The sequence below is a fragment of the Manis javanica genome, chromosome 2, assembly GCF_040802235.1.
Source record: "Manis javanica isolate MJ-LG chromosome 2, MJ_LKY, whole genome shotgun sequence".
In the NCBI taxonomy this organism is placed as follows: Eukaryota; Metazoa; Chordata; class Mammalia; order Pholidota; family Manidae; genus Manis; species Manis javanica.
Genome location: NC_133157.1, coordinates 73,209,725 through 73,225,985, shown reverse-complemented (window position 1 = coordinate 73,225,985; position 16,261 = coordinate 73,209,725). Strand labels below are relative to the sequence as shown.

The 16,261-nt window shown below is 39.8% G+C and overlaps 1 protein-coding gene across 2 annotated transcripts in view; it reads left to right on the top strand.

Annotated features, from left to right (window-relative positions):
- Positions 1-12,065, top strand: part of RFK (riboflavin kinase) — a 49,771-nt gene extending 37,706 nt beyond the window's left edge. Inside the window, exons 3-7 of one of the 2 annotated variants that reach the window (XM_073228671.1) lie at positions 3,374-3,556; positions 3,715-4,037; positions 4,876-5,027; positions 9,159-9,261; positions 10,027-12,065. In XM_073228671.1, the coding sequence (XP_073084772.1) occupies positions 3,444-3,556; positions 3,715-4,037; positions 4,876-5,027; positions 9,159-9,261; positions 10,027-10,157 (822 nt within the window). In that variant the 5' untranslated portion in view covers positions 3,374-3,443 and the 3' untranslated portion in view covers positions 10,158-12,065. The remainder of the gene's footprint in view (positions 1-3,373; positions 3,557-3,714; positions 4,038-4,875; positions 5,028-9,158; positions 9,262-10,026) is intronic. The other variant, XM_073228672.1, reaches the window with a different exon arrangement.
- The last annotated feature ends 4,196 nt before the right edge of the window (positions 12,066-16,261 follow it).

Genomic DNA, 16,261 nt, shown 5'->3' with positions numbered 1-16,261 from the left:
TAAGTTCTTTATATATTTTGGATGTTAACCCCTTGTCAGATATGTCATTTACAAATAAATTCTCCCATACTGTAGAATGCCTTTTTGTTCTGTTGATGGTGTCCTTTGCTGTACAGAAACTTTTTAGTTTGATGTAGTCCCATGAGTTCATTTTCGCTTTTGTTTCCCTTGCTTGAGGAGATGTGTTCAGGAAGAAGTTGCTCATGCTTATATTCAGACTGTAATGCAGTTTAGTTCTATTACATATCGCTTTCCAGTTTTGCCAACACCAGTTGTTAAAGAGGCTGTCTTTTCCCCTATTGTATATTCATGGCTCCTTTATCATATATTAATTGACCATATATGTGTGGGTTTATATCTGGTCTCTCTATTCTGTTCCATTGATCTATGGATCTGTTCTCATGCCACTACCAAAAATTTTGATTACTTTAGCTTTATAGAAGAGCTTGAAGTCAGGGAGCATAATCCCCCCAGCTTTGTTGTTCTTTCTCAGGATTGCTTTGGCTATTTGGGTTCTTTTGTGGTTCCATATGAATTTTAGAACTGTTCTAGTTCATTGAAGAATGCTGTTGGTATTTTGATAGGGATTGCATTGAATCTGTAAGTGGCTTTGGGCAGGATGTCCATTTTGACAATATCAATTCTTCCTATCCGTGAGCATGGGATAGATTTCCATTTTTTTGGTGTCTAATTTCCCTCATGAGTGTCTTGTAGTTTTCAGAGTATAGGTCCTTCACCCCCTTGGTTAGGTTTTTTCTTAGATATTTTATTCTTGATGCAATTGTAAATGGAGTTGTTTTCCTGCTTTCTCTTTCTGCTAATTCATTAGTATATAGGAATGCAACAGATTTCTATGTATTAATTTTGTATCCTGCAACTTTGCTGAATTCAGTTATTAGTTCTAGTAGTGGATCTGGTGGATTCTTTAGGGTTTTCTATGTATCTGCAAATAGTGAGAGTTTAACTTCTTCCTTACCAATCTGGATGCCTTTTATCTCTTTTTGTTGTCTGACTGCTGTGGCTAGGACCTCCCATTGATACATTATTATTAACTAAACTTAATAGTATAGAAGGCAAGGGTAGGCTGCCCCAAGATGTGCCATTGTGACATATAAACTGTAAACAGTCAAGGTCCCAGATTCAGAAAAACACTTTTATTTCCACCCCACCCCCACCCCCTTCAACTGCATAAAAAGAATTTAGGTGGAGGAACTGCTCTAGGAGGTGACATATCACCTTATATAACTACAATATAATGTGAAGTAGATGGATAGACAGGGATGTGGCTAAATTTGTTAAAATTCTGCTCTGTGCCCCATTGTTTCTGTGTGGCCCAGCAAACATTTGTTTACCAAACATTTACTCTTTCATATTCCTGTAAACTGCTTCCCTTTTCCTTTGAAGTTTGGGATCCCTAACCCCTGCTTCTTGGTTCAGAATGACATATATACCTCATTTACCCTGAGTATCTTTGAAATCTGTTTTTTTCCCCATATTCCTTCCTTCCCTCCTTCCTCCCTCCCTCCCTCCCTCCCTCCCTCCCTCCCTCCCTCCCTCCCTCCTTCCTTCCTTCCTTCCTTCCTTCCTTCCTTCCTTCCTTCCTTTCTTCCCTCCTTCCTTCCTTCCTTCCTTCCTTCCTTCCTTCCTTCCTCTCTCTCTGTGTCTCTCTCTTTCTCTCTTTCTCCTGTTAATCTGTCTTTTTCTTGTCAATTTGATTCTTGTACCAGCTAGAAGAACCTTGAGAGATGGAAGAAAATTCTTCCTCCCCAATAGTTTACATCAAAGTTCACACTTTGGGCTGTGCAGCTTATGACATGGGCATAATGTCATGTATCTGTCATCACAGTATCATACAGAACAGTTTCACTGCCTTAAAAACCCCGTGCTCCATCTTTGTTCCCTTAACCCTCACTCCCCCATTTCCTCAAACCCTGGCAGCCACTGATCTTTTGACTGTTTTCCTAAGTTTTACTTTTTCCAGAATGACATATAATTGAAGTCTTATAGTATGTAGCTTTTTCAGATTGGCTTCTTTCACTTAGTAATATGCCTTCAAGTCTCTTTCCTTCTTGTGAGGTAATCATCTCTTTTTATATGGATGGGTCACAGTTTATTTATCTACTAAAGGACATCTTGGTTGCTTTCATGTTTTGGTATTCTGAATAAAGCTGCTCTAAAACATTTGTGAGCAGATTTTTGTGAGATATAGTTATCAACTCATTTGGGCAAATATCAAGGAGTGTGATTGCTGGATCATATGATAATAGTATATTTAGTTTTTGTAAGAAACTGCCCTAGCAATGAGTGAGAGTTCCTATTGCTCCACATTTTTGTCAGCATTTAGTTTGTCAGTGTTGGGGATTTAGCCATTCTCATTGAACCTGATACCTCACTGTTGTTTTAATTTGTAATTCCCTGATGACATGATGGTGAACATCTTTACATACTTATTTACCATCTTGATATCTTCTTTGGTGAAGTATCTATTCAGGTATTTTGCCTTTATTTTAATTGGGTTGTTTGTTTTCTTACTGTTAAGTTTTAAGACTTCTTTAGATCCTTTTTATTTTATTTTTCTTGCAGAGACACCACCAGGGAAATGGGCTGCTTGCCCACTGGCAGAGGAAAGGATGCTGTTAATGTAGCTCAGAGGGTGAAATAAAAAGCATATTTTAAATACTAGGTAAAAAGCACCTAAGTTTGATAAAGACACACACACACTCTAAACATATGTAAAGGTAATTGGAAATGCTAGGAAGCCTGTTTTTGTAGTCAAATAAGTGGAAAAATAATCACCTGAATTGTTTCAAGCATTTTCTTTGGCCACTGAAGTGGGGTGAAGGCGTCTGATTTGTACTTTAGGGGAGTCCTTAGAGAGAAAACTTGTAATGGTAGATTGAAAGGGGCTCTTAGAGGGCTATTTTATTGTGAAGTGACACAGGACGCTATTGAGCAGCAGTAAAGAGGAAGAAGTCTTCCATAGTCTATGCTAATTACACAGTAATTACTCATAGTAGTTGACGTGTCGACAGGGTTAAAAATATTGGAGCCTGAACGCTGCAATTTAGAAATCATCTAAGATGCCTTTCCTTCTTTATAAATTGGGGTTAATGCTGTCCTCTAAAGCTGATGTAAGGATTACATGATATTGTGTAAAGTGCTTAGCATTATTTCATTTAATTCTTAAAATCATCCTGTTCCTTAACCTCCCATGATTCATTTATCTATTTAATCTTCTTTAATACGCACCCTCCTTGGAACCCTAGACAATGGAGGACTACGATCCAGGGCCTGCTTTACTAGGTTCTCACCTCCTGGCTTATTTTTCTTATCATTGGTGACAAATGCTGATCATACTGAATTTTTACCACAGTGACGAATGACGATCAGTCTAGCGGTTGCCAACGAGTTGAAGAAATTCTCTCTTTGACGCCAGGATCGTAATGAAAAGGAGGGAAGGAAAACAGACACCCAGGACTGTCCCAGAACTGTCCTGCCACAGCCTCTCGGCTGATACAGAAGCTGCCGCCAGTTTCCACCGCCTGCTGAGGGAGAAGTAAGGGAAACGCAGCCCGGCGGTCGGGGGTGAGGCCGCGTCGGGGGTGGGGCTAAGATGGGGCGGGGCTACGGAGGCCGAGCGGGCACCGAGGCGCTGGGCTGGCGGGGCGCCCTCCCGCGTCGGTCTGTCCTTACTGCGCCTTCTTCCCACACCAGCCTTACTTCCCCGGTCGCCGCCGCTCCAAGGGAGGAGACGGCAGCCGCTGAGTCGCCCGGCAGCCTCTGTTGGGTCAGCAGTGTAAGGGACTCGCCTGCAGGTCTTCGGCGCCTCCCGGCCCGTCGTGAGTTCCCGGCTCGTGTCCCCCGGCTGGTCCGGGGGGATCCGGGCACCGCCTCCACGGCAGCCCCGCCGGACGCGCTGACCGGGCCGCAGCCCGCGCCCCGAGCAGACGGCGTCATGAAGCACCTGCCCTACTTCTGCCGCGGCCAAGTGGTGCGGGGCTTCGGCCGCGGCTCCAAGCAGCTGGGCATCCCCACGGGTGAGAGCGGGAGACCACGGAGCCCCCACCCTAGGGCTGCGTTACGGGCGTAGGGGGTCGTGAGCCGAGGGTCCCGGAGGCGGCGGGTAGAGGTGACACCCTCCTCTCCGCCAGGTTCCGGCCGCGCTGAGGCGGAGGACCTTTGGTCGGGCTGAGGGAGCTGGCCCTTGCCCGCGCGGCTCCGAGGGCTGTTGCGGGCAGGAAGCCGGAGGCTGAGTTTCAGGATCCCTCTTTCCCCGCCTCCGCATCCAGGCATCCTAGAGCTGCTAAGCATGGCACGTACTTGTCCATTATAAAACGTATTGTGGACCAGATTGGCTAAATTCTCAAGTCAACTGTAAGGTTTTCTTTATTTAAATCTGTCGTTAGTAGTTATCTGAGAACCAGATACCTATTTGGTCTTCCTCCGTTAGTTTTGTAGCCAGGACCTTACCCTACGAATAATTCAAAATATATGCCAGGGCTGTCCCCACTCGGAGCTTGGGGTCGAGACATGTGTATTTCGAAAATAAGAATCTTATCAAGAGATTTCGAACCTTGAGAAAAACCAGGTCTAAAAACCCAGCTTCTGTATCTGGGTTTTTACCCCTGTCCGAAGATTGTTCTTGTTTTTTTTTTGAGAGTGTCATACTCCTACTATAATCTAGTACCTTGCTCCTTACCTATACATTTGAGGAGGAGAAAGAAATCCGACCCAGAATATGGAATGATGGGATTGACAGTCATTGAGAAGGTCCTAGGAAATTTATAAGCATAATGATTTAGATTAGCCTTGCATGTGATTTTTATAAATAGTTAATATGAAACTCTTAACACACGAATATTTACTTATATTTAGCTAACTTTTCTGAACAAGTAGTAGATAATCTTCCAGCTGATGTATCCACTGGCATTTATTATGGTTGGGCCAGCGTTGGAAGTGGAGATGTCCATAAGATGGTGGTGAGCATAGGATGGAACCCATACTACAAGAATACAAAGAAGTCCATGGTAAGAATTTATTTAGCTCTCTAAATGGGATAATGATTTAGGGTAATAAGCAATATTAAATGCACATAGAACTTATTACTGGTAATCACAATATAATCCAATAATATAATTTTTTCAGCATACTTGAAAGATTTTAAAGTTTAGTACATTTGACCCTTGAACAAGGGGTAAGGGAGTGGAAGGGGTGCAGACACTCCTCCAGCTGAAAATCCAGGTATTACCTTGATGCCCCCAAAGCTTAACTACTAACAGTCTCCTGTTGACCAGAAGCTTTACGATAAACAGTTGATTAACACATTTTGTATATGTATCATATACTGTATTCTTACAACATGTAAGCTAGAGAAAAGAAAACATTTTTTTAGGTGGTGAAAAATCTCCAAAAAATTTTCCAGTGTATTTTTTTGGGAAAAAAAAATCCTCATGTAAGTGGACCTGTATAGTTCAGACCGGTTTTGTTCAAAGGTAATTACTGACTGAATAGAGTAACTTCAACCTTTCACTTTCAGTCTCTGTGTCTTAGGATCTAAGTGAGTCTCTTAAAAATGGGGTAGAGTGGGGTCATGTTTTTTTAACCATTCTGCTGATCTCTGCCTTTTGATTGGAGGGCTTAATAATGGATTTAACTAATTACAGTTAAGGCAGGCTTCTGGTATTTTGCTTTGTTTTCTATATGTCTGATAGCTTTTTGTCTTTTACTCTTTTGCGTTCAGCTGATTTTTTTTTAATAGTGACACATTTTCATTCCCTTCTCACTTTCTTTTTTATTTTCTATAGATACTTTCTTTGTGGGTTGCCCTGGGGATTGCATTTAACACACTAAAGTTATAAAACTCTAATTTGCATTTACACCAACTTAACTTTTAATAGTATTGAAAAAATCACAAACTACATCTTTATATGTTGTGTGTCCAACAACATAGATTAATCATTTTTATGCATTTATCTTTTAAGTCATGTAGAAAATAAAAGAAGTTACAAGCCAAACTTATAATAATTTTTATAACTGCTTGTGTTTTTACATTTACTGGAGATAAAAGTGAAGTATTTAAGAGCGTGTTTCATAAAATTGAGCTTGTTACAGTTAGTGAAGTTCATTCACCCTTTAATTACTTGGTCACCCTGTTAAGATAGAAGTGCTTAGTACATGGATGGTGCTTTCTGATCAAATTTCTCATCAAATTGCTTTTTTTCTCCTTTAAACCACTTTGAGGGTATATTCTGCTCTTTTCACAGGACCCACACAGTTTAAGGGCTTAATTTGCTTGATATGGCTGAATCTTGGCCATCTATAGTGTGTGGCAAAAACAGTGACAGTTGATCTAAATTTCATCCTCTTTGAAGAGTTTATAGATAAAGTGTGTCACAGTTGGGAAACCACAGGGCTAAGTACTGGTATAAACAATGAAAATGGCCTAAACTGCTTAACACTGTGCTCAATATTTCTCCTAGTATAAGGATATGAAAATTATTTGTTGGAGTAGATAGGAAAAGAATTGATGAAAGAATATAAAATATTTTTCTGTAGAGTGAGGCTGGAAATGAAAGAGGGAAGGCTATTATCCCATGACTAATTTTTCCTTCTTAGCTACTCAGATAACTAAACTATTAGTATAGAGCCATTTAAGGAATTTTTTAGAAGTCCTTCCATTGTCATGAGAAGCTCAGTTTTCCATCACTGGAAGGTTCATAGTTTTCAGAATTTTTCTTTTTCCTGTTATTTGCCAATAACAAGATATCTTGTGCTCAGATCTTTCCCCTTTTCAAAAACTGAATTAGCTGTCTTACTGACTTAAAGAATTTACTAGTGTATTCTAGATTCAGTTCCTTTGTTGGAGCAACGTATTGCAAATAGCTTCTCTCAGTGTTGCTTTTTCTTTTTAATTCACTTAAATGTAATGGTGTCTTTTGAAGAACAGAGGTTCTTAATATAATCCAATTTGTTTTTCTTTTATGACTAGTTCTTTTTATACTCTTATTTCAGAACTCTTTTCCTTCTCCAAAGTCATGAAGATGAACTCATCTATGTTTTCTTCTAAAAGCCTAATTGACTTACTTTTCTCATCAAATCAACATTTGAGTATGGTGTGAGATGGGGTCAAATTAGTTTTTTTTATATTAGATACTGACCCAGCCCATTTATTTTAAGTACCATCCTTTCCTGACAGCACTGTGTTGTCCCCTTGGTTATAAATCAAGTGACTTTATATGTGTGAGAGTCCAAAACACACTCATATATATACTTGTTCTCCTAGTTTGTTCTTGGGCTATCACTGCATTGTCCTAATTTCCATAGCTTTATAATAGTTCTTAATATGTGATTGTTTAAGTTCTCCAGTTTTGCTTTCAAGATTTTTTGGATAATTTTGACCTTTTGTATTTCTATATAAATTTTAGAATCACTTGTTAGCTTCTGTCATTTATTTAAAAACCTGCTGGGATTTGATTGGTATAGCATGGAATCTATAGATCAATATAGGGAGAGTCGATATCTTAACCATTTCTCTCAGTAATGTTCTGTGATGGTAGTGTTGAGATCTCTACATATCTTAGTTTCCTTTCTGTCATTCAAAATTTTATTGATAAGAAAGGATGCAAGTCAAATTTATAGGTTTGTAGCACAAAACTGTAAGATGCCCATTTATGTCTTCTAGCTCAAACCTCTCAAGTAGAGATGAGAAAACCAAACCAACAGCCAAGTGTACAACTCCAGACTATTGATTCTTAATTCAGTGCTCTTACCTATAGTACTACCCTCCTTTTCTTTAACACTTTTAATTTGACATAGCATGTAATTTCAACTCCTCTGTAGTGACTTACTAGATTTACTAATTAATAAAATCAAAACTCTAGTAAGAGCGGTATTATAAAGAAAAGTCCTGTTTCTCATATCCATATTTTCTTCTTTTAAATTGTTTAAATCAGGATCTATTATTTTTTTATGGTATTCATTAAATATGTAAGTCCCATTATGTTGTATAAGAAGTTTTATCTAGGGCTACCTGGAGGAATCCTATTTTAATGACCCCAAAGCATCATGAACTTCCCCCCAACAAACCAGAAAGTTGTAAAAGGCGTATTTTTTTAAGACAGAAAATAAAACCTTAACCTAATAGTTGTCTCATACGATGTTTCCTTCCTTTCTTGGTATGAATCATTTAAGTGTACATGATAAACTTTTGCTGTGTTACATAAGAAAGAATAACCAATTGCCGAATTCAGATTTTCATGTTTGATTTATTTTAAATAGGCTGTTTTAAAGTATAATTTACTCTCATTATCTCTCTTGATTTTATTACTGTGAATGACCTACCTGTACTTCTAGTTGATTTGTAATAGATGCTTCAGTTTTAAGGTACGTTATAGGTTAGATTTTAAGTCAGATACTTCAAAATATGCCTCCTGTCTCAAGTTCCATGTTTCTGAATTGTTTAAACTTCTCAATTTCCAGTGCTTCCAGTCTAGTCCAGCCTCAACCCTGTTCTGTATTTGTTTGCTTTCTTAGCTGGTTTTTCTGCCTTTTGAACTCAGATTTGTTCTTTATAGGAGTCTTCTAAAGTTGAGATTCCAGAGCATCTTCTACTACCTCCTGCACCATTTTGCTTCAAAACACCCTGAACCCATTTGTCACATCACTCCTTGATCAGGAACCTGCTTTGGTCTTCTGCCCCCACGTTAGTCTTCAGCTCTGCCTAATGCTGAAAGGTTTCTACTTCTTGGTGCATGGAGACACGTGGACCTGATAAACCTTCTAACTAGTTCTTCTAGTAGTAACATGTCTTAATACCTTGCTCCTTCCCTTTTGGTGTCTTTGCTAAGTTTTTTTTTTAACCTTAATAAGATTCTTAATTACTTTAGTGCTTGTTACCTTTTTCTATAAACTGCAAATCATGCAAGATTTGTAGTATAACATCTACCTTACTCAGTTATATTGTTTACATATAGGTCAGGGTCAGGAATAGGAGCAATGGGAGAATTTAGGAAAAACTGTACTTAAAAAAAATCCTGTCTTTAAAAATTTTTAAAGAGTTGAGTGTTTTATTTAAATTACCCCACTGTAAATGTGAAGATATGTTTCAAATTTCAGGAACTTTATAACCTGATGGTAATCTTAACATTTCTTGACTGTAGGAAACTCATATCATGCATACCTTCAAAGAGGACTTCTATGGGGAAATCCTCAATGTGGCCATTGTTGGCTACCTCAGACCAGAAAAGAACTTCGATTCTTTAGGTAAGTTCTTATTAGACCTTCTTAAATATTAATTGCTGTGGGTAGTTCTACTGATTCTACTAGTAATAACCATAGCTGGGCAGATAATATTTGAGCATTTAATATGTGCCAGGCACTGTTTTAAGTACCTTACATGAATTAACTCATTTCATCCCCACAAAAACCATATGAGGAATTATTTTGCCCATTTTGTGGATGAGGAAATTGGCACAGAGAAGTTAAATAATTTTCCCAGTGTCTCATAGTAAGTGATGAAGCCTAGCTTCAGCCTAGCAGGCTGGCCGTTTCTCTCAAACAGTACGAGTTAACAAAGTCTTTATTTCCTTTTCCCATCTGAAGGAACATGTGTGAATTAACTGATGAATAAAGGATGCCTTGCCATGCTTGAAGTATAAAAAACTGTATCAGAATATTTGAAAAATGGTATCAAGTATCTTAGTGTAGTGCTGTAGCTCTGATTCTGTAGTGTCCTTTTACAAGTATAAACACTGAAGAGAATTGACTGAATATTTGTTTCTTCCATTTGATATTTGCAGTGTACTTTATGCTACTGCCTTTCTCTATGAAATTGCAAGAAGGTTAGGGACATTTTTGTATGACATTGACTTTTACTTAAGTCTGGAAGAAAGGATGGGACAGACATTTCCTGGGCATCTGCTCTGTGCTGGAGATGCTGCCAGCTTGTGAGTCTTTAGAAGTAAAGGAGCAGTAGAAAGTATAGAAGCAGTTTTTCCTTACCTGTATACCTGTTTATTCTCTCTGCAGAGTCACTCATTTCAGCAATTCAAGGTGATATTGAGGAAGCTAAGAAACGACTAGATTTACCAGAACATTTGAAACTCAAAGAAGACAATTTCTTCCAGGTTCCTAAAAGCAAAATAATGAATGGCCACTGATGAAAAATCATCTTATTTATTCATCACTGTTTTCTAGTATTTTGTTGCTCATAGCTATGCAGTCTCACCTTGGTTATATTTCCAAAGTCAAACATTTTCCTACAACTGTGAGTTAGTATAAATAGTACAATGTAGTTACCATATTATACTTCCATTATTCAATTAAACCCATCATGCACCAGTACTGAAAGGATTCATTGATTCATTTTAAAAATCAAGATTGTTTTTTATATAGTATGTTGATTAAGATGGACCACTAGAAAGCTCTTAATATCTTATAATGGAAATGAAATATATGTAAGTATGGTAAAAAAGACACAAGTCACTAGTTTGAGATGAGAACTATAATCATCATGGTAAAATACTAACACGTATGTACATGTCTGGAATGCTCTGCTAAATAGCGAAGGCTTATAAAAGTACAAGTATTAAACAGGTTTGACAGTTTATTATAAACTTAAAAGGAAAATCCCAGACTTTGTATTTTTAATATTTTGTGCATTAGTGTGTTGTTATAGACATGAAGACTTGGGAAATTTCATTTTAATTAGTCATTTCCTCAAATCAGTGTACTGTGTTCCATTTTTGTTACAGCTGCCTCCATTCTAACTGGTCTAGACTCCTTCCTATCATTTTCTTTCTCTTTCAAAGCAGTAAAGTGAGTGTTTTTCAAATCTCTAGCTCTCATTTTTGTATTGTATAATTCTTCTCTCTTTTTAAGAGTAGTCTTCAACATTGTTCTTGACTTTGGTTCTTTTTTCCTTTAAACAATTGTCAGTGTCAATTTTTTTAATCCATTTTCATTTAACTCTACACTTAACAAAGGATTGCACTTAAATCTATCATTCTATCCCTTCACTATGTGAACAGTGATTAAGTGCACATCTGTATTGCATTTTAGGAAAAAAAAACTTCATACTTAGGTTTCCTGAAAGTTTGAATGAACACATACAGTTCATTTATATATACCAGTTTCTTAAAGAACACATAATACTGTTTCCCCTCTAGGAAACTATTTAGGAGCCAATAGAAAGTTATTTATTTTTAATGTAATTACATGTTCCTGAGCAAATGTAAACCTGTAGTTGTGCGTACACAGTGTAATTTAATGCTAGATAGTTGTAGCTTGAGGGAAAAGCATAAATAATAAAGTTTTAGTTAATCTTCATACTATTCATTTTCCTTTCCTAGCTACTAAGAAGTGATTTTTGGCCACTCAAGACCTTTGTTTATATTGGCAAAAGTTGAAATCTTTGGATATTTAGGAAATTAATATTACAGATTGTTTTGGCCCCTGAAACAGTACATTTCATTATTGTTTACTTTTAAAGGGTAATTTTAAAGGTAACTCTATAAATAATTTTTGTCCAGTCTGCATAAATGAGCTAGAAAACTGATTTTAACAAAAATATGAAGTATTTAGAAAAACATCCAAAGCTAATGTTGGAGAAGGGGGAAGTATGGATAATTTCAGTTAGATCATGTTTTACTTTTTGGTGTATGGATTATGGCAAACAGTGTAGTATGTGTCTTTTTCATTTTTTGTCTATGAAAATATTTAGAAATGTGATTTACTGTTAGGAATCCTATACTTGAAAGAAGCCTCAATTCCCAGTGGCTTTGTAAAGCAAAGTTAAACATGGAAAGTGTAGACAGATTTGTTTGTTTGAAGTGCTTGCTGCTAATTATGTCCTCATTAAGTGCATGGAAGTTCTTTGATAGTGTCACCTTAACATTTTGTTAAATAGCCATTACGTAAAAAAGTCATTTGGTGTGAGGTTTAGGGGTTAATTAATAGTGTCTACAATTTTTTTAAATTTTATATTATAAATTGTAGTATCATTTTTTTATTAGTTTGAACGTTTTCAGGCCTGGAAATAAATTTTAACTAAGTGATGTTTTTTTCTTGCCCTGTGTCAGCTTGAATTTTTTGCCTTGCATATGTAAGTTCCTGTTATGTTGGCTGATGGTTACTCCAAGATGTGTTAGAGGGCCTGAATAGCAAGTTACAGGCAGCAGCTGGAGGCAGCACCTGGGATACAGTGGTAGTTCTACAACAAAGGCCTTACCTTTAAGAGCTTCTCTCTCTTTTTTTTTGCCTGTACTACAGTGACAAGTTTGTTTATTTACAGGGCATCAGTACTCTCAAAAGTCCACTTTCCGAGAGTGAGGAGTCCCCATTATGCTTTAGAGGTTACAAGAGCCAGAGGAGTATAAATAGGGTTGAGTTCCCATCCACAAAATCCTGCTCCAGAACAGGGTTCTGTGACCATCATGACTTGTGTCACCAACCCCATAGCAGTGACTTCGAACTCAGCCTCTGTATACGGGACTTACAGGTGCTCATTCAGTGCTCATCTCCAGTGCTCTCAATTACAGAGGCTTCAAAAGTTGTCATTAGGGGTGGCCATGTAACATAGTTCTGATCAGAAAGATGTAAGTAGAAGTGTACTTGGAACTTAGGAGGACAGTTTGCTTTCCTGGTAGAAGTGCTAGACTTTTCCTGTTCCCCTTTCAACCTGGAAAATAGCTATGAGATTGGCAGAGCAGAACCAGTCTGACCTACCTGCAGAGACTGGGCTAGGAAATAAATCTGCCCTGTAAAGAGATGCTATTATCCTAAGCAATAGCGGAAACAAATGATAGAATAAATTCTGCAAGGATGAGACTGTCGGTCCCTCCCTTCTTCTGACCCTCAGATAAGGGAGGAGACACGAGATATTGAAATCTGAAAGGACCAGCCAGGGGACTCGAGGCTTAACAGCGCAAGAGTGATGCTGAGAGGGTACCCTTCATATTTATTGAGCAAACAACAATAGAAATCTGTGTGGGGGGTCTTAATACACAATCATTAACTAACTCTAAACTTAAATCTCGGCTGTTTCCAGTCTCCTGAGGTGCAACATCTTACATGGTATTGAAACAATAGCAAGGGCAATTATGTAAAACTGACTGTTTAGGTCTTGTTTGTTCTGTTCTTGATCACGTATCAGGAATTACAGGAAAAATAATCAAGTCATATATGATTATACATTTGATTTCTATACTTGATTATTAATCCCACATGAGACAAAAGCATTATCAGATACAGAATTTGAAATGACTGCTTAATGTATGTAAATAAAAGTGTTAAAAATAGTGAAAATAACAAGGTTCTGTAAAATTTGGGAGGATTCCAAAACTCTCAAAGTATAATTTATAACGATGAAGAAGCAACTGAAATTAAGATTCAACAGACATGTTAAGTATAGATTTGACAGAATTGGTGAACTGGGACATCCATGACTGCTGTCATGTACTTCTTGTCTGCTCCAAGTTTACCTTCCATTCTTTTTGTGTTATGGCTGTGTTTTGCCAATGAGTTTCAGCCCCATGCAAGCTCACTATAGATTCAATGTGACCAAAGAAATTGACAGCAAAACGATCTTGGGGTGAAAAGGTTATACCCAACTTTATTTCCAGGTGGCAGGTCAGTCACTAAAATTCCGTTCACTCAGAGAGAGTCTGTATGCAGCAAGCCGGTCTCTGCCTCTGGGCCTCTCTGCCTGCACAGCCGTCCCACACAGTCATCCTCTGGACCTCTGTCCTCAGCACTGCCACTACTCCAGCCTCTGCTCTCCTGCACCCTTGCAGCCGTGCCACTGTGTTGCGCCCAGAGTATTGGACAGAGCTCTTTATATGAGTCAACAGCCATGTATTGCCCACAGGTGTGCAGTGAGCTGGTCAACCAGGGCCAGGTGAGAATCCTGGCCACAGGAACTCTCATTTTATCCACACTCCACCCCTTCAGGATTCTCTCCCCTCAATCTATGTGCCCTTAGTCCTCTGTAATGGTCCCTGTGCAAGCAAGCTCGAACATTGTTCTCCAGCCTCTCCAGAAAAAGTCTTGCAGACACACAGGCCAGACTCGTGACTCCATCTCTGACCTCTGCCTCTTTAGTCTTAATGGCTTGATCTGCTGCACTGGTTTCAGTTGTTGCCATAGCTCCAGTAAGATCCTATTTGGCTACCCATCTAATTTCCTTCTATCTACTCCTGCCCGCATTAAATCAACCCACATCTGGGTCCTTGTAACCTTCACGGGGTTCTTGTGAGTCACCTCGCATTTTGTAATCGTTGCCTCAAGGTGGGCTGCACTGTCAGGGAAGACAGCTTTCCCATCTATGATCCCGACAGAACAATTCCATTCACCCCTAAGTCCCACAGCCACCTGCTCAGCCTGAGTATAGGGGCGGACCAGAGATTGCCCCACGACCTGGGGAGGGGGCTGCTCCTTTCCTCGGGGAACTTTCAAGTGCTAGGTCTTTATTTTCTTTATAACCACAGGCGTGCTTTCAATACAGGAGGGGCCAGTGCCTCGGGGACCACCCCTTCATCCTTCCCCAGCTCCTCCATTTCTGGGGCTGATGGTACCTTTCTCTCCACTCCTCCAAGTGCCTCCTCTGCTACAGTGCCTCCCAACAGTGCCAGCTCAGTCTTTTGGAAGCTCTCTTACCTTCAGCTCAATGCTTTGCAGCTGTTCTCGTGCCACCTCCACCTCTGCTTCCCTCAGGTGCTTGTCCTTTTCCCTGATGGCCTCTTCCTCCTTCAGAACACCTGGCAGCACTGCCATCTCGTCTGGTAAGGAATTGTTTACCTCTCCAGTGGCGCCTTGCTGCTGGCGTTCTCGTGCCGCCTTGTCTGGCATCAAGGCCATTTCCTTCTTTAGGGAATCCACAGAAATTTGCAGCTCACGTTCTCGTGCCACCAATTCTTGGGTCTCCTCTGTAGACTTTTTTAATACTGTGAGAAGCAGCCAACCCACAGTCCCCGCTGCCTCACGGGCACTCTGCTTGTCAAAGGATCTACTTATTATACCAAGGGCCACCCCTACAGCCTCAGGTGTCATCTCCACTTGCCTCCAGTCCTGGGATGGGGTTCAGTCCTCTAGGAGGCAAGCCACCTCAGACCATATACCCTCTGGGGGATGTCTCCCCATTCACAGGGGCAGCCCGCTGAAGCACCCCTCCCATAAGGGCTGGCTGTCTTTTTCCTTGGTCAACAATGAGTTCTGCTGCCTATGCCAATTGTCTTGCCAATGGGTTTCAGCCCTGGGTAAGTTTGCTATGGATTCAGTGTGACCAAAGAAATTGACAGCAAAACGTTCTTGGGGTGAAAGGGTTATACCCAACTTTATTTCCAGGTGGCAGGTCAGTCACTAAAATCCCATTCACTCAGAGGGAGTCTGTATGCAGCAAGCCGGTCTCTGCCTCTGGGCCTCTCTGCCTGCACAGCTGTCCCACACAGCTGTCCTCTGGGCCTCTCTGCACAGTTGTCCTGCACAGCCATCCTCTGGGCCTCTGTCCTCAGCACTGCCGCCACTCCAGCCTCTGCTCTGCTCTCCTGGAGCCTCACAGCTGTGCCACCGTGTTGTGCCCAGAGCACTGGGCAGAGCTCTTTATATAGAGTTAACGGTAATGTATTGCCCACAGGTGTGCAGTGAGCTGGTCAACCAGGGCCAGGTGAGAATCCTGGCCACAGGAACTCTAATTTTATCCACAGACTGACTCTACATTTCTTTGGCAGTTGGCTTCCATTTGGGTCAGGTCATACTTGGAATTTGAGCCCTAGCTTGTGTCCCAGGCAGTTCAGTTAGGCCTTGGATCTACGTGGTGCTTGTTGTTCCTGTTCCTGAGTGTGTCTTTGGAATAGACATATTTGACAACTGAAAATTCCCATGTTGGTTCCCAGAACATAACAAGGGCCAAGTAGAGCCTAGAATAGAAAGCCAAATCAGTGCTCCATCTCTGGAAATTGCAGAGTGCCACCATCAAGAATCCTGCAAGATTCAGGGTAAAGGCCTCTGTCATATTTCTCTGTTGCAATGGTACAGAAATTTGCTGGATCTTGGAGAATGACTTATGAACTAATCAGATGTTGACCTCAACTGCAGCTGTTGTCCAGGATGTATAAAGCATCTCAACAAATTTTCAAAGATTGGTATGAAGCACATTTGGTCACAATACAATGGAGAAAAATTATTTTCAAAACCTAAAAATATCACAATGTAAAGAAAGGTATGTTGAAATGAATAATATGCAATATGCAAAGACTTATGGTATGTA